Source organism: Microcaecilia unicolor, chromosome 11, assembly GCF_901765095.1.
Source record: "Microcaecilia unicolor chromosome 11, aMicUni1.1, whole genome shotgun sequence".
Lineage (NCBI taxonomy): Eukaryota > Metazoa > Chordata > Amphibia > Gymnophiona > Siphonopidae > Microcaecilia > Microcaecilia unicolor.
In genome coordinates, this window is record NC_044041.1 from 160571640 (window position 1) to 160599282 (window position 27643).

The following is a 27643-nucleotide window of genomic DNA, read 5'->3' on the forward strand; positions in this document are numbered from 1 at the left end:
GTGCGCGACGGGTATGCCCTAGAGTTCGATGGCTCTCTTCCTGATTTTTTTTTCCCTTGGGATCTCCGTGTCGTTCTCGTCTCAAGGCCAGGGCAATTAGCCAAACCCTCCTTCAGTTGATCGATTTTGGGGGATGTGGTTCCCATACTCACCTCAGAGAGGGGGCGGGTTGTTACTCGATTTATTTTGTGGTTCCCAAGAAGGAGGGTGCCTTCTGGCCTATTTTAGATCTGAAAAGGGTCAGCGGGGCACTGAAGGTTCCCTCCTTTTGGGTGGAGACTTTGCGTTCGGTCATTGTAGCGGTTCAGTTGGGGGAGTTTCTCACTTCCTTGTATCTGACAGAAGCCTATCTACATATTCCCATCCGGGCAGCACATCAGCGTTTTCTTCGTTTTGCGGTCTTAGGACAGCATTTTCAATTCTGTGCTCTGCCACTTGGTCTTGCGACGGCGCCTCACACCTTTTCCAAGGTTATGGTGGTCGTAGCGGCGGCATTGAGGAAGCAAGGGATCTTGGTCCATCTGTATCTCGAAGATTGGCTGATTCGAGGCAAGTCAAGGCAGGAGAGTGTAGAGGCGACCGCGAGAGTGGTGAGTTTCTTGGAGTCGCTCGGTTGGGTAGTGGACAAGTCACCTAGTTCCGTCGCAGTCCCTGAAGTATCTGGGAGTTTGTTTAGACACGTTGAAGGGGCGAGTGTTCCTACCGTCAGATCGGATTGTCAAGATGCAGGCTCTGATTCGTCAGCTTTGCTCCAAGAGACTTCCTTCAGCTCGCTCTTATCTGCAGGTATTGGGTCTCATGGCAGCATTGATAGAAGTAGTTCCGTGGGCCCGGGCTCACATGCGGCAGTTAGTCGTTCCTGCTGGATCGCTGGTCTCCTCAGACTCAGGACTTGGAGGAGAGACTTTTTGCTGGATGCTCCCCGGCTCAGACTTCAGTGGTGGCTTCACATGCCGAATCTGGAGAAGGGCAGACCCTTGGATCCTGCTTGTTCTCACCACGGATGCCAGTCTGGGAGGTTGGGGGCCCATTGCTTCGGACAGGTGGTTCAGGGCTGTTGGTCATTGGAGGAGGCCGGATGGTCCATCAATCGTCTGGAAACGCGGGCGATCTGTTTGGCTCTCCGGGCTCTTTAGTATCTTCTAGGCGGCAAGGCGGTCCGGGTTCTGTCAGACAATGCCACTGCCGTCACATATGTCAATCGTCAAGGGGGCACGAAGAGTTGGGGCGGTCGCCGAGGAGACAGTGGAGCTAATGCGTTGGGCGGAAGTTCATCTGCAGTGTCTCTCAGCAGGTCACGTGGCCGGCGTGGACAACATGAGCATGGATTTTCTGAGCAGACACACATTGGACCCCGGAGAGTGGTCGCTTCATCGTCTGCTGTTTCATCGTCTGGTGATGGAGTGGGGTCTGCTTGTGATGGACCTCATGGCGACGTCCACCAATGCTCAGATGCCCCGGTTTTTCAGTCGTCGGGATCCGCGGTTTGAGGGAATCGACACCCTGGTGCTTCCATGGCCTCTTCAACAGCTGTTGTATGTTTCATCCTTGGACCCTGGTAGGTCGTGTAGTTCAGAGAATAGAGCAGCACTTAGGCACGGTGATTCTGGTAGCTCTGAGTTGGCCTCGTCGGCCGTGGTACGGAGATCTAGTGAGTCTGGCAGTTCGGGGTCCGCTGTTTCTGGAGGAGTTGGTGTTGTTAGTGCAAGGCCCCATAGTGATGCCCGATCCGTCTCCGTTCTCGCTTACGGCTTGGCTCTTGAGAGGAACAGGTTGCGGAAGAAAGGGTTTTCGTCCAGAGCAATTGATACTATGTTGTAGTCCCGTAAACGGTCCACCTCCGTCGCTTATGTTTGCGTGTGGCGAATTTTTGAAAATTGGTGTCAGGAGCATTCTTATTCTCCTTGGCGCATTTCGGTTCCGGAAGTGCTAGAATTTTTGCAAGATGGTGTGGCTAGAGGTCTCGCTCTTTCCTCTTTGAAGGTACAGGTGGCGGCGTTGGCTTGTTTCCGGGGGAAGGTACAGGGTGTATCCTTGGCCTCTTCTCCGGACGTGGTTCATTTTTTGCGGGGCGTGAAGTTGATTCGTCCACCGCGGCGTCAGGTGGTTCCTCCGTGGGATTTGAATCTGGTGTTGGTAGGTTCCCCCTTTGAGCCGTTGGTTTCGAGTACTTTTAAGGATCTCACTCTGAAGACGGTGTTTTTGGTGGCTATTGCTTCGGCTCGGCGGTTTTCGGAGTTGCAGGCTTTGTTTTATCGTGCTCCTTTTTTGACTTTTTCTAAGGAAAAGGTGTCCCTGAAGCCCGTTCCATCCTTTTTGCCTAAGGTGGTTTTCTCTTTTCATGTGAATCAGGACATTTCTTTGCCGGTTTTGAGCGATAGGTCGGGAGATTCGACACAACGCCATTTAGCTAAATTGGATGTTCGTCGAGCTTTGTATTCTTACTTGACAAGGACTCAAGTGTTTTGGGCCTCTGATAGGTTGTGTTGTATGGGGGACCTAAGAAGGGTGCTGCAGCTTCTAAAGCAACGATATCCAGATGGTTGAAAGAGGCAGTTTCTTCGGCATACTTGCTCAAGGGGCATGAGGTGCCTTCAGTACTTACGGCGCATTCTACTCGGGGGGTGGCTTCCTCCTGGGCTGAAAGTAGTTTGATTCCTCCTCAAGATATTTGCAGAGCGGCTGTCTGGTCCTCTCTGCATTCTTTTGTGAAGCATTATAGGATTGATGTGCAGGCTAGAGAGGATGCAAGTTTTGGTGCAGCAGTTCTGACTTCTGGTTTTTGGGGTTCCCGCCCTTAGACTATTTACTTCTTTGGTACTTCCCAGGCATCTTGGCCGGTCTGGAGGGTCGCTGAGGAAGGTGAAATTAGGCCTTACCTGCTAATTTTCTTTCCTCTAGACCCTTCAGACCGGTCAAGAACCCACCCAGTATGTTTTAGTCTAGTGTGGTCTGCAGACTGGTTTTGTGCCTCAGGGTTGCTATGGCTGATAGGTCTTTAGTTCTGGACTTCTCGTTTTCTGAAGTTCAGTGGTAGTAGCCTCTGCGTTGTCAGGGGCGGATCGCAGCGCTTTGGTGTTCGGTCGACAGAAGCACATTCGTGTCTGTTTTGAGTTCTGAGTACAGGGTTCTATGTATTCGTTTTATGTGTTCTTTTCTGCTTTGTTACTGATTTACTGGTTGCTTGGGGGTTGGCAGGTGGCTTATACATTGTTACAGTTTTAGTGTTCTCAGTCTCCCTGTGCCTGGTAGGAGTGTATAACCCAAGCGTCTTGACCGGTCTGGAGGGTCTAGAGGAAAGAAAATTAGCAGGTAAGGCCTAATTTCACCTTCTCTCTATACTTCTCCCCTATACTCCCTCTCAACCCTTACGCTTCTCTCAACAAAATATTCTAGCTGTTCATTTCAGGAAATTTCCTCAATGCTCATTTGTCGTTCCATTTTTTTCTGTTCAGGGCCCTCAGCTGTGTAACTGTTTACCACAAAGTTTAAAAGCTCTCCCCACCTTATCTCAGTTTAAAACTGACTTAAAAACCAACCTGTTTTTAGAGGCCTTGGGAGGTTAGCGGAGAGTGCATGACACTGCCCTCTTCCTCTGACCGTGGTGTTTTCTCTCTCCCCCTTTCTTTTTTTATACGATATTGTAGTTCTTCCCCTCTGCCTGTTGTGACCATATGTCCTAACAGTTAAGCATGTGTAACTGTCTTTCCTTCCCCTTTTAGATTGTAAGCCGCTCAGATACCAGTTTGATGGGCAGGATAGAAAGCTCGTAATAAACGTGAAACTTGTATTGAAACAATAATGTTGGGTGACAATCTGTAGTGTGGCTTAAAATACTGTCATTTGTATAGTAGAAGCCCTTAGTACCTAATTCTTGAACAAGAGAAGTTAGTGAACTAATGAGTGTTAAACAGAAGCAGTGCTAAAACTGAATCCTGGGGAATGGCAGCTCAGTGAATGAACAGAGGATGTCAAGGTTTATATGGTTCAACCTTGCATGAAAGATGAGATGCCTGAGAGGTGCCAAGTGGATTGACAATAGGGAATGACCAACTAAATCAGAGGTAGCTGAAAGATCTAGGGAGACAATGAGAACAATTTTTCCTTTATTAAGTGTATGATGGAGGTCACTTGAGTGCTGTTATGATAGTTTCTGTACTATGTTTGGGCAAAACCCCCAATTGAAGAGCGCTTTTCCAAAACTCATTCAGTCCATTTTTTTTGTCAGTTTTTTTTTTTTTGTTACATTTGTACCCTGCGCTTTCCCACTCATGGCAGGCTCAGTGCGGCTTACATATTGTACACAGGTACTTATTTGTACCTGGGACAATGGAGGGTTGTTACTTGCCCAGAGTCACAAGGAGCTGCCTGTGCCTGAAGTGGGAATCGAACTCAGTTCCTCAGTTCCCCAGGACCAAAGTCCACCATCTTAACCACTGGGCCACTTCTCCACTTTGAATTATGCGATTTAATTTAGTTCATCAAGGCGAGATTCATTTACTGTATCTTATTCCTGTACCAAAACTCACTAAGTCCATGGTATTTTAATGACTATGGGGCTCATTTTCAAAGCATTTAGACTTACAAAGTTTCATAGGTTACTATGGGGCTCGTTTTCAAAAGAGAAGAACATTCAAAAAGTGTAATTAAGCACCATTTGGACAGATTTCTTCTCAAAACGTCCAAATCAGTTTTTGGAAGCCTGTTTTACAGACCTCTATGTATTTCATCTGCAGTGCATCCAAATCACAAGGGAGTGTGTCGGGTGTTTCGAAGGGAGGATTAGAGCAGGCTTAGGGCGTGCCTAACACTTGCATGTTTTACAGCCATAATGGAACAAAAACCAAAACGTCTAGGGTGAAAATTTTTTTTTTAAAATCTTTTTCTAATGAATAAGACACACAAAGATGCCCTGAATGACCAGATGACCACTGGAGGTATTCAGAGATGACCCCTTCCCACCCTACAAAAAATGTGAATAAAAATAGTACTCGACAGCCTCGGATGTTATAGCCAGGTCCATTAGAGCAGCATACAGGACCCTGGAGTAGTGCAGTGCACTGTGTAGACAGGTGGACCCAAGCCCTTGTGGTGGAAATTGTGAGCCCTCCAAAACTCACCAAAAACCCACTGTACCCACATAGGTGACCTCTTCACCCATAAGGACTATTGTAATGATGTACAGTTCGGGGTAGTGGGTTTTGGAGGGCTCAGCAGACAAGATAAGGGAGCAGCGGTGAGATGTGTACCTGAGAGCATTTATATGAAGTCCACAGCAGTACCCCCTAGGGTGCCTCATTGCTCGGGATGTCTGGGGGACCAGTCTGCTAAAAATTCTGGCCCCTCCTACATCTAAATGGCTTGATTTTCTACATTTTTCTACAATTCTTTCAGCTACTTTAGAAAATTTAACAGTGGTTTTATCATGATGTCAACTCGGATAATACACAAGAGTTGCTTTGGTTTGTTAATGGATGATGTTATAGGAGAGACAGAGACCAAACAAAAAAAAACAGCACCACGGGCCTTTAAAAATGGAATACAGTTCTTTAATGAATGAGCCTTGACAAAAAGACCCGACACGGGCCGTGTTTCGGTGACTAGCACCTGCGTCAGGGGTCTACATAGAATACAAAACACAGAAATAATATATTAAAAATTTTTTTTTAACATATAATGAATAAAACCAAAGATTAATATTTAGACTCATCAAGCATACGTATATAAGCCGATATAAACACCTAAAGCATTTAATATTTTAACATTGCATTTAATATTATATAGTAATTTGAAAATAAATGGATAATTAAAACAAAAATGGTAACTCACCACAGTGATGACGTGGAAAACTTGGGGAATAACTCGAATATATTCCTCTACAATATATTATTCCTTTTGGACAAAATTTTTTTTTCATATATTAATATTATATGTTTAAAACGCTTATTTTAATTATTTATAATATATTTTATAAAAAGGTTATATTATATAATACTGGCTATAACTAAATTTCATATTCATAACTACTACTACTATTTAGCATTTCTATAGCGCTACAAGGCGTACGCAGCGCTGCACAAACATAGAAGAAAGACAGTCCCTGCTCAAAGAGCTTACAATCTAATAGACAAAAAATAAAGTAATCAAAGCAATTAATGTGAACGGGAAGGAAGAGAGGAGGGTAGGTGGAGGCGAGTGGTTACAAGTGGTTACGAGTCAAAAGCAATGTTAAAGAGGTGGGCTTTCAGTCTAGATTTAAAGGTGGCCAAGGATGGGGCAAGACGTAGGGGCTCAGGAAGTTTATTCCAGGCGTAGGGTGCAGCGAGACAGAAGGCGCGAAGTCTGGAGTTTGCAGTAGTGGAGAAGGGAACAGATAAGAAGGATTTATCCATGGAGCGGAGTGCACGGGAAGGGGTGTAGGGAAGGACGAGTGTGGAGAGATACTGGGGAGCAGCAGAGTGAGTACCTTTATAGGTTAGTAGAAGAAGTTTGAACAGGATGCGAAAACGGATAGGGAGCCAGTGAAGGGTCTTGAGGAGAGGGGTAGTATGAGTAAAGCGACCCTGGCGGAAGACGAGACGGGCAGCAGAGTTTTGAACTGACTGGAGGGGGAGAGGTGACTAAGTGGGAGGCCAGCAAGAAGCAGATTGCAGTAGTCTAAACGAGAGGTGACAAGGGTGTGGATGAGGGTTTTGGTAGAGTGCTCGGAAAGAAAGGGGCGGATTTTACGGATGTTGTAAAGAAAGAAACGACAGGTCTTGGCAGTCTGCTGGATATGAGCAGAGAAGGAGAGAGGAGAGCCAAAGATGACCCCAAGGTTTCGAGCTGAGGAGACAGGAAGAATGAGAGAGCCATCAACAAAAATAGAAAACGGGGGGAGCGGGGAGGTGTGTTTGGGGGGGAAAATGAGAAGCTCGGTTTTGGTCATATTTAATTTCAGGTGGCGTTGAGACATCCAGACAGCAATGTCAGACCAAGCACGCTGAAACTTTGGTTTGGATGCAAGGTGAGATATCAGGGGTAGAAAGGTAGATTTGGGAGTCATCAGCATAGAGATGGTAGGAAAAGCCATGGGATGAGATTAATGAACCAAGGGAAGAAGTGTAGATAGAAAAGAGGAGGGGACCAAGAACAGAACCCTGAGGTACTGCCGACAGGCAGAGGGATAGAAGTAGAAGAGGATCCACCAGAGTGAACACTAAAGGTGCGGAGGGAGAGGTAGGAAGAGAACCAGGAAAGGACAGAGCCCTGGAATCCAAGTGAGGACAGGGTATCGAGAAGTGTGCTGTGATCGACAGTGTCAAAAGCAGCGGAAAGATCAAGAAGAATGAGGATGGAATATTGACCTCTGGATTTAGCCAGTAATAGGTCATTGGAGACTTTAGTAAGCACAGTTTCAGTTGAGTGGAGAGGGCGAAAACCAGATTGTAGTGGGTCAAGAATAGCATGTGAGGAGAGAAAATCAAGGCAGTGGCGGTGAACAGCACGCTCAAGTAATTTGGAGAGAAAAGGAAGGAGGGAGATGGGTCGGTAATTAGAGGGACAAGTAGGGTCGAGTGAAGGCTTCTTAAGGAGAGGTGTGACCACAGCATGTTTAAAGGCAGCTAGGGACAGTCGCAGTGGAAAGTGAGAGGTTGAGAATGGACAGATAAAAGGAATAAGAGCAGGAGAGATGGCATTAAGAAGGTGGGTGGGAATGGGATCAGAGGAAACAGGTGGTACATTTGAGGAAGAAAGGAGAAGTGTAGTTTCCTCAATAGTAACTTCAGGAAAGGAGGAAAGGGAATGAGGGGAACGGACTAGTGGAGGGAGAGGTGGTGAGGTAGAGAAAGCAAGGTTTATCTTTTGAACCTTGTTGTGAAAGAATTCAGCAAGGGTCTGAGGAGATAATGAAGGGGGAGCTGGGGGAGGGGGCACCTTGAGGAGAGAGTTCAATGTGGTGAAGAGAAGTCGAGGATTAGAGCCAAGAGAGTTGGTCAGTTGGATATAATAATCCTGTTTGGCACGTAAAAGAGCAGATTGGAAGGAGGTCAGCATGAACTTAAAGTGTAAGAAATCAGCAAGGGCCCGAGATTTCCGCCAGAGGCGTTCGGCGGAGCGGGTACAGGAACGTAGGTAGCGGATATTAGAAGTCAGCCAAGGTTGGGGTTTTGTACGCCTTACAGGGCGGGTCATCAAAGGTGCAAGAGTGTCTAAGGCAGAGGATAGAGTATTGTTGTAGGAAGAAACAGCCTCGTTGACAGACGTGGATGGTGCCACAGTAGAGAGGAGGTTTGAAACATGGGAGGATAGAGATGAAGGATCAATATCGTGAAGATTCCTAGATAAATTAGATAAGATAGGACGGGACTGGGAGGGAGGAGATTTAAGTGTGAAAGTTATAAGATGGTGATCAGAGGAGGGAGGATCAGAGGCAAGGAAACTAGAGGGTGAACAGTTGGAGGAGAAGATGAGATCAAGACAGTGACCATTTTGATGAGTGGGGGAGGTGGAGCATAGTTGGAGATTAAAGGAGGACGTTAAAGCGAGTAACTAGGAAATATAAGAGTTGGAAGGATCATTAGCAGGAATATTAAAGTCACCAAGGTTGAGAGAGGGGGAGGAAGGATCATGGAAGAAGGCAAGCCAGGCGTCAAAGTCACTGAGAGAGGATGAAAGGGACTTATTAGGGGGACGATAAATGACCGCTATTCAAAGAGGCAGAGGAGAGAAAAGGCGGATAGAGTGGACTTCAAAGGAGGAAAAACAGTGAGATTGAGGTGGAAGAAGGGTTGAAATCTGGAGGAGGGAGAGAGAAGTAGTCCAACACCGCCCCCACGGCCAGCAGGGCGAGGAGTATGTGAAAATAGATAACCGCCATGGCACAGGGCTGCGACTGAAGCAGAGTCATCAGGGCAGAGCCAGGTTTCTGTTATGGCGAGCAGATGGAGGTGACGCGAGATAAAGAGGTCCTGGATATAGGCGAGTTTGTTACAGATAGAGCGGGCATTCCATAGGGTGCAAGAGAAGGGCAGAGGAGGGGAGTAGAGAAATAGAGATGAGGTTAGAGAGGTCGCGGTGAGATCTGTAGAGTTGGGATAATAGTTGGTGAGGGGGGCCAGGATTAGGATTGATGTCACCGGCTGAGAGTAAGAGAAGGAGTAAAAGAGAGCGGAGGAGAGTAGGAGAGGTATGGCCACGAAGGCGTCGAAGGCGAGAGGTATTTAGGTGGAATGGGGAAGGCAAAATGGACGGAAGAAAGAGGCGGAGATTAAAAGCCAAGAGGGAGGAAGAGGGTAGGAGAGAAGGTGAGGTGATGAAGTCGATGGATGGGCAGTGAGTTCCTGTAGCGGAGAGAGGTAGGGGGTGAGGGAAAAGATTAGGAAGGGACAGGGCTAGGAAGAGAATGTGAATAGGGGCCATAAATGACTGAGGTACGTTAGCAACTGGGAAAAAGATTAGATGTAAAGAGAAAAATGCACCTAGAGCGGAGGCCCTGAATGGATCGGAGTGGACCTGGGTGTCACCCTGGAGAAGGCTGTAAGGATATGCAGATGAGCTGCAAGTCCTCCACAGCACCTGAAAGGCATCCGGTGGTAGAGCTGGGCACCTCTCAGCTGAGGAAAGGCTTACCAGGGGTTAGGCCGAAGCCAGCATTCCTCCCCTTGAGGGTCGCCTGATCCTAGCCAAAAAGCACCTGGAAACTCTGTGCACTTGGAGCGAAGGCCCTGGGAAGATCGGGGTGGAACTGGAGTCACCCCGGATACAGTTGTGAGGAAATGCAGAAGGGCTGCAAGTCCTCCACAGCACCTGGTGGGAGCGCTGGGCACCTAGAGCGGAGGCCCTGAGTGGATCTGAGTTTAAAAGCTTAAACTAACAAAGGTCAAAAATAATTTTTTAAAAACATTTTAAAATGTACAATAAATTTCAAACATTACACTGATAATATTATAAACCTTCAAAAACATTCAAATCAGCACAGAAATGAATAAATATATAAATCTTCAAATATAAAAAAGCCAAAACTATAATATCTAGTGGCATTACTTGATCTTAATTAAAAAAAAAAAAACCCATTTGTCACTATTCAAAATTCCATTTGCATAATTGATTGCAATTGGCAGATAACAAGATGAATAACAAATTCAAAAGTGTACCCAGAGCTCCAAACAGTAAATAAAAGCCCTGTTAACCTTTTGTCACTATTCAAGATGCCATTTTATTTACTTATTTATTGTTTGGAGCTCTGGGTACACTTGTTTTGCTATATACCAATTTTATCTGTAACAGCTAATGCTACTTTTGTCAATGAATAAAATACTTTGAATTTGTTATTCATCTTGTTTTTTTTTTTTGTTTGGACTTTAGTTTGTACTTAGTTTCTTCTCTTTTGTTACATGTAGGAGAGAAAGAGAACATTTAGCCAAATAGTTTGATGATTGGATTTATTAATTTTATGTACTGCATTATACCAGAGTGTCAAACATAAGAATAGACAAACTGGGTCAGACCAATGGTCCATCTAGCCCAGAATCCTATTTTCCAAACAGTGGCTAAGCCAGGTCATAAGTATCTGGCAACAATCCATGCTACCAATCCCATGGCAAGCAGTAGCTTCCCCATGTCTGTCTCTATAGCAGAGTAGGGAAGTTTCCTTCAGGAACTTGTCCAAACCTTTTTTTAAACTCAGATATGCTAATCTCTGTTACTACATTCTCTGGCAAAGAGTTCCAGAGCTTAACTATTAGTTGAGTGAAGAAACCTTTTCTCTGATTCGTATTAAATTTACTACTTTGTAGCTTCATCGCATGCCCCCTAGTCCTAGCATTTTTGGAAAGAGTAAACAAACGATTCACATCTACCCGTTCCACTCCACTCATTTTATAGACCTTTATCATATCTCCCCTCAGCCGTCTCTTCTCCAAGCTGAAGAACCCTAGACCCTTTAGCCTTTCCTCATAGGGAAGTTGTCCTATCCCCTTTATCATTTTCGTTGCCCTTCTCTGTACCTGTTCTAATTCCACAATATTTTTTTTGAGATGTGGTGACCAGAATTGAACACAATATTCGAGGTGCAGTCGCACCACAGAGCGATACAAAGGCATTGTAACATCCTCACTTTTGTTTTCCATTCCTTTCCTAATAATACCTAACATTCTATTCTATTTGCTTTCTTAGCCTCCGCAGCACACTGAGCAGAGTATTTCAACATATCATCAACAATGATGCCGAGATCCCTTTTGTTGGTGACTCCTAATGTGGAACCTTGCATTACGTAGCTATAGTTCGGGTTCCTCTTTCCCACATGCATCACTGCACTTGCTCACATTAAACGTGATCTGCCATTTAGACGCCTAGTCTCCCAGTCTCGTAAGGTCCTCTTGTTGTTTTTACAATCCTCTCGTGATTTAACAACTTTGAATAACTTTGTGTCATCAGCAAATTTAATTACCTCACTAGTTACTCCCATCTCTAGATCATTTATAAATACGTTAAAAAGCAGCAGTCCCAGCACAGACCCCTGAGGAAGCCCACTTTCTACCCTTCTTCATTGAGAATACTCACCATTTAGCCCTTCTCTCTGTTTTCTACAACCAGTTTTTAATCCACAATAGGACACTACCTCCTATCCCATGACTCTCCAATTTTTTCTGGAGTCTTTCATGAGGTACTTCAAACTCCTTTTGGAAAATCCAGATACACGAAATCAACCGGCTCGCCTTTATCCACGTTTGTTCACCCCTTCAAAGAAATGTAAAAGATTGGTGAGGCAAGATTTCCCCTTTTTAGCCTTTCCTCATATTAGAGGAGTTCCATCTTCTTTATCATTTTGGTTGCTCTTCTTTGAACCCTTTCTAAATCTATCTTTTTTGAGATACGGCAACCAGAACTAAACGCATAAGGTGAGGTTGCACCATGGAGCTATACAGAAGCATTATAATTTTTTCGGTCTTATTTACCATCACTTTCCTAATAATTCCTAGCATCCTGTTTGTATTTTTTGGCCGACACTGCACACTGAGCAGATTTCAGCATATTATCTATGACGACACCTAGATCTTTTTCTTGGGCACCGACTCCCAAGATGGACCCTAGCATCAGGTAACTATGATTCGGATTATTCTTTCCATTGTGCATCACTTTGCATTTGTTCACATTAAATTTCATCTGCCATTTGGATGCCCAGTCTTCCTGCAATTTTTCACGGACCGCATGTGTTTTATCAACCTTGAATAATTTTGTGTCATCTGCAAATGTTCACTTGTTCTGATTTCCAGATCATTTATAAATATGTTAAATATCACCGGTCCCAGAACAGATCCCTGCGGCACTCCACTATTTTCCCTCCCCCATTGAGAGAAATGACCATTTAACTCTTCTGTCCAATAACCAATTCCTAATCCACACCAGAACATTGCCTCCTATCCCATGACTCTTCAACTTATTCAGGAGTCTCTTGTTAGGAACTTTCAAAACCTTTCTGAAAATCTAGTTCTCCGAGGACAAGCAGGCTGCTTGTTCTCACTGATGGGTGACGTCCACGGCAGCCCCTCCAATCGGAAACTTCACTAGCAAAGTCCTTTGCTAGCCCTCGCGCGCCCGCGCGCACCGCGCATGCGCGGCCGTCTTCCCGCCCGAAACCGGCTCGAGCCGGCCAGTCTTCTTTTGTCCGCACTCGGTACGGTCGTGTTTTCGCCGTGTCGAGCCCCGGAAAGTCGACCTCGCGCGTCCAATTTGTTTTGAACGTGTTTTTTTCCTTCGGGAAAGCTTTGTTAGTCGGGAAGTGCTCCGGAAACCCCCCGCCGGGTTTCGTGTAAATCCTCCCCGTACTTCCAGCTTTTTTGCCCCGGTAAGTTTTCTTTCGTCGTCGGGGTAGGCCTCTTTCGGCCTCGGTCGAGATTTTTTCTCCCTCTAAATTTGGTGCTTCAAATTTCGCCATTTCGGCTTTTGATTTCGCCGGCGTGATTTTTCCGCCCATGACATCGAAGCCTTCCAGCGGCTTCAAGAAGTGCACCCAGTGCGCCCGGGTTATCTCGCTCACTGATCGACACTCGTCGTGTCTTCAGTGTCTGGGGGCCGAGCACCGCCCTCAGAACTGCAGTCTGTGTTCCCTGCTTCAAAGGCGGACTCAGGTAGCGAGACTAGCCCAGTGGAACGTGTTGTTCTCGGGCTCTTCGTCGGCATCGGCACCGGGATCTTCGAGTGCATCGACGTCGTCAGCGTCCAGACCATCTTCCTCGGCCGCCCCTGCATCGAGTGCATCGAGGCATCGGGCCTCTGCATCGGCGCCGAGACATCGGATAGCTGCATCGACGTCGGTGGTACCAGGACCTCGTCTGCTGATGTCGTCGGACAGTGGTGCATCGGGTGGAGTGCAGGTGAGGGCTGTCCATTCCCCTGCTGGTGGCGGTGAGCCCTCGGGTGGGTCTCCTCCTACCCTGAGGGCTCCCGCGGTACAGCCCCCCCGAGATCGACCTTCTTCAGTCTCGGCCCCGAGGAAGCGACGGATGGATTCGACGTCCTCCTCGTCGGTGCCGGGGAGCTCTGGTGACATGCTTCGGAAGAAATCGAAGAAGCATCGACACCGGTCTCCTCCCCGTGTCGGCACCGAGAGCTCTGGGTCGCCGAGGGATTCGGCACCCAGCAGGCATCGGCACCGAGAGGACCGCTCACCCTCTGTTCAGGAGGTGTCGATGCGCTCCGCTCTGGACAGCCCGGAACAGCCTCCACGCCCGGAACAGGTACTGACGTCGACGCCTGCATCGACCTCTCAGCCTTTCTCTGCAGCCGCTCTAAACGAGAGCCTCCGGGCCGTTCTCCCAGAGATTCTGGGAGAGCTGTTGCGCCCTACCCCTCCGGTACCGGCGGTGCTTGCGCCACCGGTACCGTCGAGCGTGGCGCCGGCTGGCCCATCGCCCAGGTTGAGGTCCCCGACGTCGGTACCGCGTGCGGTACCGACCGCGGCCACCTCCCAGGAAGGCTCCCCGACTACGTCGGCGGAGGGAGCTTCGCCGATGCGGGCGAGGGAGTCTACCTCTCGACGCCCCCATCGTGGACGGGGTTCCACGGAGTCGAGCAGGGCGAGGTTGCAGACACAGGTCCGTGAACTTGTGTCTGACACCGAGGGTGAGGCCTCGTGGGAGGAAGAGGAAGATCCCAGATATTTCTCTGACGAGGAGTCTGAGGGTCTTCCGTCTGATCCCACTCCCTCTCCTGAGAGACAGCTTTCTCCTCCCGAGAGTCTGTCTTTTGCCTCCTTTGTCCGGGAGATGTCTACGGCCATCCCCTTCCCGGTGGTTGTGGAGGACGAGCCCAGGGCTGAAATGTTTGAGCTCCTGGACTATCCTTCTCCACCTAAGGAAGCGTCCACTGTTCCCTTGCACCATGTCCTGAAGAAGACATTGCTTGCGAACTGGACCAAGCCATTAACTAATCCCCACATTCCCAAGAAGATCGAGTCCCAGTACCGGATCCATGGGGACCCAGAGCTGATGCGCACAACAGTTGCCTCATGACTCTGGAGTTGTGGATTTGGCCCTAAAGAAGGCTAAGAGTTCTAGGGAACATGCTTCGGCGCCCCCGGGCAAGGACGCTAGAACCTTAGACTCCTTTGGGAGGAAGGCCTACCATTCCTCTATGCTCGTGTCCAAGATCCAGTCTTACCAGCTCTACACGAGCATACACATGCGGAATAATGTGCGGCAGTTGGCGGGCTTGGTTGATGCTCTTCCCCCTGAGCAAGCCAAGCCTTTTCAGGAGGTGGTCAGGCAGCTGAAGGCGTGCAGAAAATTCCTGGCCAGAGGAGTTTATGACACTTTTGATGTTGCGTCCAGGGCCGCTGCTCAAGGTGTGGTGATGCGCAGGCTCTCATGGCTGCGTGCCGCCGACCTGGAGAATAGAATCCAGCAGCGGATTGCGGACTCGCCTTGCCGTGCGGATAACATTTTTGGCGAAAAAGTCGAGCAGGTGGTAGAGTCTCTCCACCAGCGGGACACCGCATTCGACAAGTTCGCCCGCCGGCAGCCTTCAGCTTCTACCTCTACAGGTAGACGATTTTCGGGGGAAGGAAGACTGTTCCCTATACTTCTGGCAAGCGTAGGTACAATCCTCCTTCCCGACAGCCTGCGGCCCAGGCTAAGCCCCAGCGCGCTCGCTCTCGTCAGCAGCGTGCGACTCAGCAAGGCCCCGCGGCTCCCCAGCAAAAGCAAGGGGCGAGCTTTTGACTGGCTCCAGCAGAGCATAGCCGACATCCAAGTGTCAGTGCCGGGCGACCTGCCTGTCGGAGGGAGGTTGAAAGCTTTTCACCAAAGGTGGCCTCTCATAACCTCCGATCAGTGGGTTCTCCAAATAGTCCGGCAAGGATACACTCTCAATTTGGCTTCAAAACCTCCAAATTGTCCACCGGGAGCTCAGTCCTACAGCTTCCAGCACAAGCAGGTACTTGCAGAGGAACTCTCCGCCCTTCTCAGCGCCAATGCGGTCGAGCCCGTGCCACCCGGGCAAGAAGGGCTGGGGTTCTATTCCAGGTACTTCCTTGTGGAAAAGAAAACAGGGGGGATGCGTCCCATCCTAGACCTAAGGGCCCTGAACAAATATCTCGTAAAAGAAAAGTTCAGGATGCTTTCCCTGGGCACCCTTCTCCCCATGATTCAGCAAAACGATTGGCTATGCTCTCTGGACTTGAAGGATGCCTACACACACATCCCGATACTGCCAGCTCACAGACAGTATCTGCGATTTCAGCTGGGCACACGCCACTTCCAGTACTGTGTGCTACCCTTTGGACTCGCCTCTGCGCCCAGGGTGTTCACAAAGTGCCTAGCTGTGGTAGCAGCGGCGCTTCGCAGGCTGGGGTGCACGTGTTCCCATATCTCGACGATTGGCTGGTGAAGAACACATCCGAGGCAGGAGCCCTGCAGTCCATGCAGATGACTATTCGCCTCCTGGAGCTACTGGGGTTTGTGATAAATTACCCAAAGTCCCATCTTCTCCCAGTGCAGAAACTCGAATTCATCGGAGCCCTGCTGGATTCTCGGACGGCTCGCGCCTATCTCCCAGAGGCGAGGGCCAACAACTTGTTGTCCCTCGTCTCGCGGGTGCGAGCGTCCCAGCAGATCACAGCTCGGCAGATGTTGAGATTGCTGGGCCACATGGCCTCCACAGTTCATGTGACTCCCATGGCCCGCCTTCACATGAGATCTGCTCAATGGACCCTAGCCTCCCAGTGGTATCAGGCCGCCGGGGGTCTAGAGGACGTGATCCACCTGTCCACGAGTTTTCTCGAATCCCTGTATTGGTGGACGATTTGCTCCAATTTGACTCTGGGACGTCCCTTCCAAATTTCTCAGCCTCAAAAGTGCTGACCACGGATGCGTCTCTCCTGGGATGGGGAGCTCATGTCGATGGGCTTCACACCCAAGGAAGGTGGTCCCTCCAAGAAAGCGATCTACAGATCAATCTTCTGGAGTTGCGAGCGATCTGGAACGCTCTGAAGGCTTTCAGAGATCGGCTGTCCCACCAAATTATCCAAATTCAGACAGACAATCAGGTTGCCATGTACTATGTCAACAAGCAGGGGGGCACCGGATCTCGCCCCCTGTGTCAGGAAGCCGTCAGCATGTGGCTCTGGGCTCGCCGTCAAGGCATGGTGCTCCAAGCCACATATCTGGCAGGCGGTAAACAACAGTCTGGCCGACAGGTTGAGCAGGATTATGCAACCTCACGAGTGGTCGCTCAATTCCCGTGTGGTGCGACAGATCTTCCAGGCGTGGGGCACCCCCCTGGTGGATCTCTTCGCATCTCAAGTGAACCACAAGGTCCCTCAGTTCTGTTCCAGGCTTCAGGCCCACGGCAGACTGGCGTCGGATGCCTTCCTCCTGGATTGGGGGGAAGGTCTGCTGTATGCTTATCCTCCCATTCCTCTGGTGGGGAAGACTTTGTTGAAACTCAAGCAAGACCGAGGCACCATGATTCTGATTGCTCCCTTTTGGCCGCGTCAGATCTGGTTCCCTCTTCTTCTGGAGTTATCCTCCGAAGAACCGTGGAGATTGGAGTGTTTTCCGACCCTCATCTCGCAGGACGAAGGGGCTCTTCTGCATCCCAACCTCCAGTCCCTGGCTCTCACGGCCTGGATGTTGAGGGCGTAGACTTTGCCTCTTTGGGTCTGCCAGAGGGTGTCTCCCGCATCTTGCTTGCTTCCAGGAAAGACTCCACTAAGAGAAGTTACTTCTTTCATTGGAGGAGGTTTGCCGTCTGGTGTGACAGCAAGGCCCTAGATCCTCGCTCTTGTCCTACACAGACCCTGCTTGAATACCTTCTCCACTTGTCTGAGTCTGGTCTGAAGACCAACTCCGTAAGGGTTCACCTTAGTGCAATCAGTGCATACCATTACCAAGTGGAAGGTAAGCCGATCTCAGGACAGCCTTTAGTTGTTCGCTTCATGAGAGGTTTGCTTTTGTCAAAGCCCCCTGTCAAGCCTCCTACAGTGTCATGGGATCTCAATGTCGTTCTCACCCAGCTGATGAAACCTCCTTTCGAGCCACTGAATTCCTGCCATCCGAAGTATTTGACCTGGAAGGTCATTTTCTTGGTGGCAGTTACCTCGGCTCGTAGAGTCAGTGAGCTTCAGGCCCTGGTAGCCCAGGCCCCTTACACCAAATTTCATCACAACAGAGTAGTCCTCCGCACTCACCCTAAGTTTCTGCCAAAGGTTGTGTCGGAGTTCCATCTAAACCAGTCAATTGTCTTGCCAACATTCTTTCCCCGTCCTCATTCCTGCCCTGCTGAACGTCAGCTGCACACATTGGACTGCAAGAGAGCATTGGCCTTCTATCTGGAGCGGACACAGCCCCACAGACAGTCCGCCCAATTGTTTGTTTCTTTTGATCCCAACAAGAGGGGAGTGGCTGTAGGGAAACGCACCATATCCAATTGGCTAGCAGATTGCATTTCCTTCACTTACGCCCAGGCTGGGCTGGCTCTTGAGGGTCATGTCACGGCTCATAATGTTAGAGCCATGGCTGCGTCGGTAGCCCACTTGAAGTCAGCCACCATGGAGGAAATTTGCAAAGCTGCGACGTGGTCATCCGTCCACACATTCACATCTCATTACTGCCTGCAGCAGGATACCCGACGTGACAGTCGGTTCGGGCAGTCAGTTCTTCAGAACCTGTTTGGGCTTTAGGATCCAACTCCACCCCCCGAGGGCCCTGTTTGTTCTGTTCCAGGCTACACTCTCAGTTAGTTGGTAAATTTTTTAGGTCAATCTCAGTTATGTCCTCGCCGTTGCGAGGCCCAATTGACCAATGTTGTTGTTTTGAGTGAGCCTGGGGGCTAGGGATACCCCATCAGTGAGAACAAGCAGCCTGCTTGTCCTCGGAGAAAGCGAATGCTACATACCTGTAGAAGGTATTCTCCGAGGACAGCAGGCTGATTGTTCTCACAAACCCGCCCGCCTCCCCTTTGGAGTTGTGTCTTCCCTTGAAGTGTATTGTCTTGCTACATACTGGACTGGCCGGCTCGAGCCGGTTTCGGGCGGGAAGACGGCCGCGCATGCGCGGTGCGCGCGGGCGCGCGAGGGCTAGCAAAGGACTTTGCTAGTGAAGTTTCCGATTGGAGGGGCTGCCGTGGACGTCACCCATCAGTGAGAACAATCAGCCTGCTGTCCTCGGAGAATACCTTCTACAGGTATGTAGCATTCGCTATATACTACGTCAACTGGCTTACCTTTATCCATATGTTTGTTCACACCTTCAAAGAAATTAAGCAAATTGGTGAGACAAGACTTTCCTTGGCTGAACCCATGCTGATTCTGTCCCATTAAACCATGTTTGTGTTCTATAGTTTTATTCTTTATAATAGTTTCCACTATTTGTCCGGCACCGACTTCAGGCTTACCGGTCTGTAATTTCCTGGATCACCCCTGGAGCCCTTTTTAAAATCGGCATTGCATTGGCCACCCTTCACTCTTCAGGTGGTACGGACGATTTTAATGACAGGTTACACATTACTAAGCAGATCAGCAATTTCTTGTTTTAGTTCTTTGAGTACCCTCTGATGTATGTCATCTGGTCCGGGTGATTTACTACTCTTTAATTTGTCGATTTGGCTTAGTATGTCTTGCAGGTTTACCAAGATTTCTTTCGGTTCCTCTGCATCATCACCCCTGAAAACCATTTCTGGTACAGGTAAATCTCTTACATCTTCTTCCGTAAAGACCAAAGCAAGGAATTCATTCATCTTCTCCACTATGTTCTCCCTGAGTGCCCCTTTTGCTCCTTCATGATCTAATGGTCACACGGATTTCCTTACGGGCTTCTGATGTACCTGAAAAGTTATTACTGTGAGTTTTTTTTAGCCTCTGTGGCAAGTTTCTCTTCATATTCTCTTTTAGCCTTCTTTATGAATGCTTTGCATCTGACTTGCCAGTGCTTATGTTGCTACTTATTTTCTTCATTTGGGTCCTTTTTCCATTCTTGGAAGGGCATTCTTTTGGCTGTAATAGCCTCTTTCACTTTCCATTTTAACCATGCTGGCTGTCGTTTTCTCTTCTTTCCACCTTTGTAAATATGTGGAATGCATCTGGTCTGGGCTTCCAAGATGGTATTTTTGAACAATGTCCACATATGATCTAGTGTCCTAACCTTTGCAGCCAATCCTTTTAGCTTCTTTTTAAACTTTAAACTTAAATTTTCCTCAATTTATTATAGTCGCCCTTTCAAAAATTAAATACCGCTACAGTAGATTTCATTCCAGATAGTAGCTCATACTTGATCATGTTATGATCACTGTTGCCCAGTGGACCCAACACAGTTAACTCTTGTACTATGCCCTGTATGCCACCAAGGACTAATCTAAAATGGCTCACTCTCTTGTCGGTTCCCAGACCAGTTGCTCCAAGAAGCAGTCATTTTATTATATCTAGAAATTTTATCTCCCTGGCGTTCCGTGATGTAACATTTATTCAATTCTTTTTAAAAGGCGGTAAATAAAATATCCAGTCAATATTGGGGTAACTGAAATCACCCATTATTATACTGTTAACAATTTGCCAGCTTTCCTAATTTCTGTAAACCTTTCTTCATCTGTTCGTTCTGTCCCTGTGGATGATAGTACAGCCCAACAAGAATGCTTCTTCCCTTCACATATGGAATTTCTATCCATAATTATTCCACACCACTATCTGCTTGATTTAGAATGTTTTGTTTTATTTGACTGAATTTCCTCTTTAACATATAGCGCAAACCTCCCCTCCTCCAATTTGATCCTCTCTATTATTGCTGTCCAATTTGTACCCTGTTAACACAGTGTCCCATTGATTGTCCTCTTTCCACCAAGATTCTGAGATGCCTATTATATCTACTTCATCATTTATTGTTATATACTCTATTCTCCCCCTTTTTTTTTAGGCGTCTAGCATTTTGTATACAGGTACTTCAAATTGTGTTTTTTCCTTGCATCTACAAGCTGCTTAGAAGTTGATGGCGATAAGGTGCATCCTTTATCCAGCTCTCTCCTTAAACACAACTGGCTTTCTTTCAGAATTGTTGAAACCTCTCTACTGGGACTCCCTGAATGTCCTGTTTAGATAATATCCTGGTTGCATTCTGGTTATGGTGGAGTCCTTCCTTTCAGAACAGTCTCGCCCTTTCCCAGAATGTTGCCCAGTTTCTAACAAATCTAAATCCCTCATCCCTGCCCATCATCTCAACCACGCATTGAGACTTTGGAGCTCTGCCTGCCTCTTGGATCCTGCGTGTGGAATGGGGAGCATATCTGAAACTGCTACCCTGTAGGATCTGGACTGCAGCTTTCTACCTAAGAACCTAAATTTAGCTTCCAGAACCTCCCTCCCTCCCACAGTTTACATACAGTATTACAGATCAATAGTTCCATAAAATAAAATCTATAACAGTAAAATATTGTTGATATAACAGATTAATTAAAATGTTGTTGAAACCAAGTTTTTAAACGTTTATGAAAAACAAAATATGAAGAAACATTAAGTTCTTCAGGCAAGATCTGGCGTATAAAAATACTCTTTTTCTAGTTGTTGAAAGTTTAATGATATGAAAACACGGGAGTTGCAGAAGACTTTTTTTTTTTTTGTGTGTGTGTGTGATGAGCGATTTTCCCGCTCAAAATATTTTAGCAGCTTGCTACACAGGAAGACTGGATATCTCAAATGATAGGATTTGTAACCAAACATATTAGCCAGCTCTGCAATTTGGGTGGGGGGGAAATAAACCGAGGATGTTAAATGGAATGGGGAAGGGATTTTTACCACAAAGAGTTTGATCTCGGAGGAAGAGATTCTACTATCAAGAAGTCGCAGCCCCCCCCCCCCCCCCCCACACTGCTACATGCAGAGAGAACAGAGAATTGATGTGGGAGACATCAAGTGGTGGTCCCCCGTCCCTCCCCCCCCCCCAAAAAAAAAAAAAGTTTTTTTTTAGCCAGGTATCGGTCACACAAAATATCGCTGCCTGTAATAGCATCATGAAGTGCTGCAGTTTTGGAACGGAATGAGTGACAGTTTAATAGTGCAAGGAAATAGTAGTAAGGGAGCGCCAGCAATAGAACAAGGGAAAAGAGAATAGTGATTTTTATGTAATAAGTGAACCAATGGTGGGGAGTTTTTTTTTTTTTACATTTGTACCCCGCGCTTTCCCACTCATGGCAGGCTCAATGCGGTGGGCAATGGAGGGTTAAGTGACTTGCCCAGAGTCACAAGGAGTTCATAGACAAACCACTTAGGAAGTTTCCATTTTTATGCTATTTTTGTTGATTTTCATTTTACATATTTATTGATGTTTCACCTATGATTTTTAAGATTTTTTTTTTTTGCTTCTTTAAATACATAATAAAAGGTATCTCCTAAATATCTCTTTGTGGGCTTATGATTTTACTAATTTTTAAAAATCTGCTCTGACATGCAGGCCTTGGTGAGGGTGAAACGTGACCATATTGAGCACTGATTTTTAATTCTCCATGTGTCTGTAGTTAATAAATTCATTAACAGACCACTGTCATCTGGTCTGCTCTTTGTTCACCTCTGTCTTGGCACTTGCAGACAATTTGCTGTTGTGCTTGCTTGGATATCAGGGGGAATAAGACTACAGCCACAGGTGATGCAACCCACTACCAGATGAAAATGAAACTTAAGAGCCACAAGGGGTCATTGGCAGGAGAAGATGCATGCTGAAACCAAACTGCTCTTGTAATGTTGTTTTTTTTTTGTTTTTAAGTAGTACCCGAAGGAGTTGGATGTTGACGGTGATCTGTACTGCCATACAGATGACCAGTCCTCAATTTTATTCATGCATTGGGCCTTTTGCCAGTTGGTGATGCTGCAGAAGGAGGGGGGTGAAATCTGCTATCTGGATTTGGGATCCATGATTGCAGGGTTCTGCATGGTCCCTGGCTCAGGACCATCACTGGAAAAATCAAATTGAGGCCAATGCAGTAAAGTGCGCAAGGCTTTGCACACAGGTTAGCTCGGCCTTTGTGCACATGTGGACACCCTACGTAGAAAACAAATTCTGTTTAGGAGCTAACTGTGCACAGTGCCTCAGATTCTAGCACATAGCTCATTTTACGCCTGTGGTAATGCTGGTATTAGCTATTAAGCACAGATGCAGTGAAGTGTGCGGAAGACCAGATGGTTTTAGTGCAGGGTTGGTTATTTTATATCTGCCTGATAATTCCAACGAAAATGGCCGTTAGAATGGCACTTAAGTATCTATCCAGTGATATTCAGTGCCAGATAGCTGGCTATCTGGCACTGAATATCGCCTCTTAGTAGCTTAAAAGATAGCCGGTTGTATCAACCAATATAACCGACTGTCCGGTGTTTTTTTTTTTTTTAAGTGATAGCGGCCAAGTTTGGCCACAATAGGTGGAATAACTTTGACCAGTCTTTTAAGCGGCCAGTGCTGAATAGTAGCGGGGCAGGTTAAAATCGGACTGGCAAAAGTAAAACTGGATATTCCGTGTCGGTCACAGGAAACGGACTGGCATTGAATATACGGGTTTAGCACCGACCGCGGGAGACAGCCTGGCAATCTCCCACGGTCGGAATATCGGGGCCAATGGATTTTACTGCTTTCTGAAGAAACTCTTATGTAAGGTGGGGCACAGCAAGAATAACCTGGATATAGGCAATACGGGATTAAGGCAGTAAAAAAATTCATTTAAATAGCATATACTATGTTGTAGTGTGCACTGTTACTTCCAGTGTCAACACAACACACATAATGTGGGTAGGTGGTAAGCGGAGGTGCAACTTAAGGAAAAAGTTGCACTTGGAGTCAAAAAGGTCTGTGTATGTGTTGTAAAGCTGGTATTTTAATGCAAGGTCTGAGGAGGAATAAAAGACTTAGCTCATTTTTCTGTGGTGAGTGCTAGTGGGAATGTTATACCTGTGAGCATATGGGACCCACAGCTTTTTCCAGTGTGTTGAAAGAAGAGGAGAGCTTGTGAGGAGGGTGCTAGAATAATGAAATGCTGTACTGGGGAGTGGAGGAGTGACCTAGTGGTTAGGGTGGTGGACTTTGGTCCTGAGGAACTGAGTTCGATTCCCACTTCAGGCACAGGCAGTTCCTTGTGACTCTGGGCAAGTCACTTAACCCTGCATTGCGCCATGTAAGCCGCATCGAGCCTGCCATGAGTGGGAAAGCGCGGGGTACAAATGTAACAAAAATAAATAAATAAATCGCATGTCAGCACCCGGAATTGGCAGTACATATGTCACGAATGTGCTGGAATACCACACTGCACAGAAATTATAGGCACAAGATAACCTTGTAGATGCACTTGAATGCAACACCCAGTGGTGATACAATTTTCTTGTGTTCCAGTGCAGACCCATGTGTGTATTCATCTGGCATGTTAGCGCCCACATTTTGCACACAGCCTATTACCACAAGTTGTTTATGGGCCTTGGAGCAATAATTTTTTTTTTTTTTAAACGCATGTTAAACCTTGCACTGAGCTTTAGTGCAGAATGGTAACATACAGTGGTGTGGAGGAGTAGTCTAGTGGTTAGTGCAGTGGACTTTGATCCTGGGGAACTGAGTTCGATTCCCACTGCAGCTCCTTGTGACTCTGGGCAAGTCACTTAACCCTCCATTTCCTCTGGTATAAAATAAGTACCTGAATATATGTAAACCGCTTTAAATGTAGTTGCAAAAACCTCAGAAAGGTGGTATATCGAGTCCCATTTCCCTTTCCCCTTTCCCTTACAGCTTTCTGTATCATTCCATTAAGTGATTTAAGTAGGAATATCAGGTAGGTGTGAATAAATGCTTATGGTTCCAAATTCCAGCTCTGAATCCAGTTTAAACTGTAAGTAGAAAGGAATGTGAGGAATTAACCTTTTTGTAAATGAGCTCTTTGCACCAATTCCAATCACTTAAAATTTTCTTCTGGGCACAACTCGTGTATTTAACAAGTGTACCTGAATGTAACTCACCTTGAGCTACTGAAAAAGGTGTGAGCAAGTTCCAAATGAAAAGTTCAAGTTCAACCTGTTGCTTCTCTGTGCTATTCCAGTACCTCAGAATATACTGTATTTTTTGGACTATAAGACGCACTTTTTTCCCCCAAAATTTGGGAGGAAAATGGGGGGTGCGTCTTATAGTCTGAAGGTAGCGATTCCGGATCGCCCTCCCCCCGAGTTCGGGATCGCCCTCCCCTACTCACGTCAGCGATGTTCCCTGGTGGTCTAGTGATGTCGGGGCCATTTTGAATCTCGCCGAGACTGTCAGGCAGCATACAGGAGGACGGAGGAGGACGGAGAGCAGCGTGCTGGGCAGGAAAGAGGGGGCTCTTTCCTGCCCCGACGTCACTAGACCACCAAGGAACATCGCTGACGTGAGTAGGGGAGGGCGATCCCGAACTCGGACAAGACGCACCGGAGCACCTAGGTTTTAGAGGAGGGAAAAAGGAAAAAAAAAAATTTTCCTATTTCCCTCCTCTAAAACCTAGGTGCGTCTTATGGTCCGGTGCGTCTTATAGTCCGAAAAATACGGTACTTAATTTCTGCTTTTACCTTTCATTTGCCAACAACCCAGAATCTGCACAAATAGATTTGGACTCCTTGTTCTTGTGGTTATCACTTTTGATGTGTATTTACAGTTCTCTTGCCCGACTGTGTGTGGTGAGTGAAAAGCACAGCTCTTGCTGTTAGTCCCTGCTGAGAATTCTGTGTTTCAGGAATAGATTGCCTTTTCCTCACGGGCCTAAATAATCCCAGAATCTCAGTGGGCACCAACTCTGACAGCAAAAGCAATGCCTCATACAGACTACTCAAATATTTACCTCTACCATTAAGCTTATGTTTTCTTTTTCTTTTTTCCCCCCTCTTTAACAGAATTTGTCCAGATGATGACAGCCAAGTGAGCGAATCTCAGCTGGCTCCGCTTGCGCTCTCGGGGATACTCTGTCTCTTGCCAACGTTCTGTCCTCTCTTCCACGTCTTTAAACCACTCCTTAAGCAATGGGCAGGGTGGGGTGGGGGCCAAGTTTGGAGAGAAAAAAAGTGACTTGTGGCACAGACTGCATGACTGGATCTGGCTGAACCTCCACCTCCTGATTTCCCAGCCACTACTGCACCATCCCGAAGCGCCACGGGGCCCACCGCACATCTCTCTGCTTTCCCCTTACCATTTGTGATTTTTTTTTAAAATCCCTTAATTTTGGTCTTACTGAACTGGCCCCCTTCCTGCGTGATTCCAGATCCTGGAGAACCCACACAGCTGGCAGGGGAGGGCTTGGGAGGGAGCAGCCGCTGCAGTGTGTGTGTGTGTGTGCATGCTTTTCACGCCAGTGTGCTTCCTTAGTGGCGTGGTTTGACAGTCATGCCTGATTAGAGGGTGGGGAAAATGGGGGTGCCTCAGTATAGTGAGAGAGGGGAAGAACGACATGGCATGAACTGCTCATGAATCTTGGAGGAGTCTTGTAGAGCATTTAACAGAAACCCATGTCTTATATTTATACCACGGGGTGGCTACTAACACCATGTGTGTTTCTGTATTAACCTATGTGTTTGCAAGCTGAGCATTCTGTAAACTGAGTTTTGAAATTGTGGTCATGGCAGCATGGATTTCGCCAGACATCTGTTGAATATTTCCAGCTGCTGGCCTAGCCTTTGCTAACCGGCTCTGTTTTAATTTTTCTTCAAAAATGAAAAGAATTGTAGTTGGCCTGTGCCACAAAGGGTGGATGTTATGCTGCTTCACCCCCTGATGGTGTTTTCTCTGTGGATTGTTGTCTGTTTTGTGGGGAGGGACAGGGGAATTCCAGAAGGGTTTAGTGAGTTGAGAGGACTTGCGGAAAGTATCGTGGTGGGTGACCTCATCATTCCAGTGCTTTTGATGTCATTAACTGAGCAATGACACTACCTGCTTTCCGTATGGGGGGTTTCATGCTGTACTTTTTCAAAAATGTCTTAATTTTTTCTCTCCTCAACCATATAGAAGTAAGTAATTGAATAATATTTAGTAGAATCTGTATGGTAGTTCTTGGCAATATCTATGTGTATATAACCCAATGCTAACTTTTGAAGTGACTTTCCTCTCGTATATGAAGTTGTCCCTTTGCACGAAGCCCAGGAAATGTGTGTCAAGAATTTAGATTTTAAACAGGAAGAGTAACTCCACAGGAAACCTATTGCACTTCACAGTCCATAACATCTTTTCCTCCTCAAGATAGTGTAGTAGTGCTGGTTGAGGGGCAAGGGGTGGAATATATGTTGCAGGTTTTCTGTGTTTGGGTTTCATGAATTACTTTGGAAGCCATGAGGCACACTTTGGCCCTCTAGTCTTCCTCTTCTTGCTGTGCTCAGTCCACCATAGTTTAAAAAAAACATAGCAAAAGTTAAAATCACATTAACATGGTTTTGTAGGTTGATGGGAGGGAGTGTTGACTGGACTGGGTCTGTCTAGCTTCACTTTTATTTTCTCAAGCGGTAGATATAAAGCTGCAGGTTGCTGATAAAAACGATAGTCCTGGTCTAACAGTTATGGGAATCTGAATACTTGTTGAGCTTCCTAATCCATAATCTCTGTGCATTCATTAGTGGAGAAGTGAGTGACTGGTGTGCTTTAACCAATAAAGTGAGCTGATGCATGCTGGGAGTCTCTGAACAGCTGAATTGATGGGTATTACTGGAGAGGATCATCCTTCAGACAGTGTTTTTTTACCAACTTATTGCTATTTAAGCTTTTCTATGGGGATGCTGTGAAATCCCTGACTCTCCCTCTGAACAGAAACCTGCCTGGGAAAAGTTTGTATTCTTCCTGTTACAGCTCTAGGATTTGTGAGTAAGACTTTGTAAAATCTGGGTTATGGTGATCCCTGGGTGTAAATATGGTCACAGCTTGCTGCTGAGATGGGAATCTGGGCTATTTACAAAATGCAATAAAATGTGAAAAAATGTTACAAATAATTTGGAACCTTGAGGTTTTGTTTTTTTGACCTCTTACTCTCTTTGGGAAGGAGAGAGGGTGGGATACATGTTTGGGTGTTATGAGTGCAACTTGCAGCAACTGAACAAACAAACATATGCGATATTTTTCCACAATTACAATATCCTACCCATTGTAAGAAACCATGCTTTTCTAAGTTCTCCCCCATTGGGTTGGTCTTATCCTGTTCATGATCG

The 27643-nt window shown here is 46.8% G+C and overlaps 1 protein-coding gene across 1 annotated transcript in view; it reads left to right on the forward strand.

Annotated features, from left to right (window-relative positions):
• Positions 1-27435, forward strand: part of CALM3 (calmodulin 3) — a 42000-nt gene extending 14565 nt beyond the window's left edge. The window contains exon 6 of the mRNA XM_030219878.1: positions 25352-27435. Within this exon, the coding sequence (XP_030075738.1) occupies positions 25352-25380 (29 nt within the window). The 3' untranslated portion in view covers positions 25381-27435. The remainder of the gene's footprint in view (positions 1-25351) is intronic.
• The last annotated feature ends 208 nt before the right edge of the window (positions 27436-27643 follow it).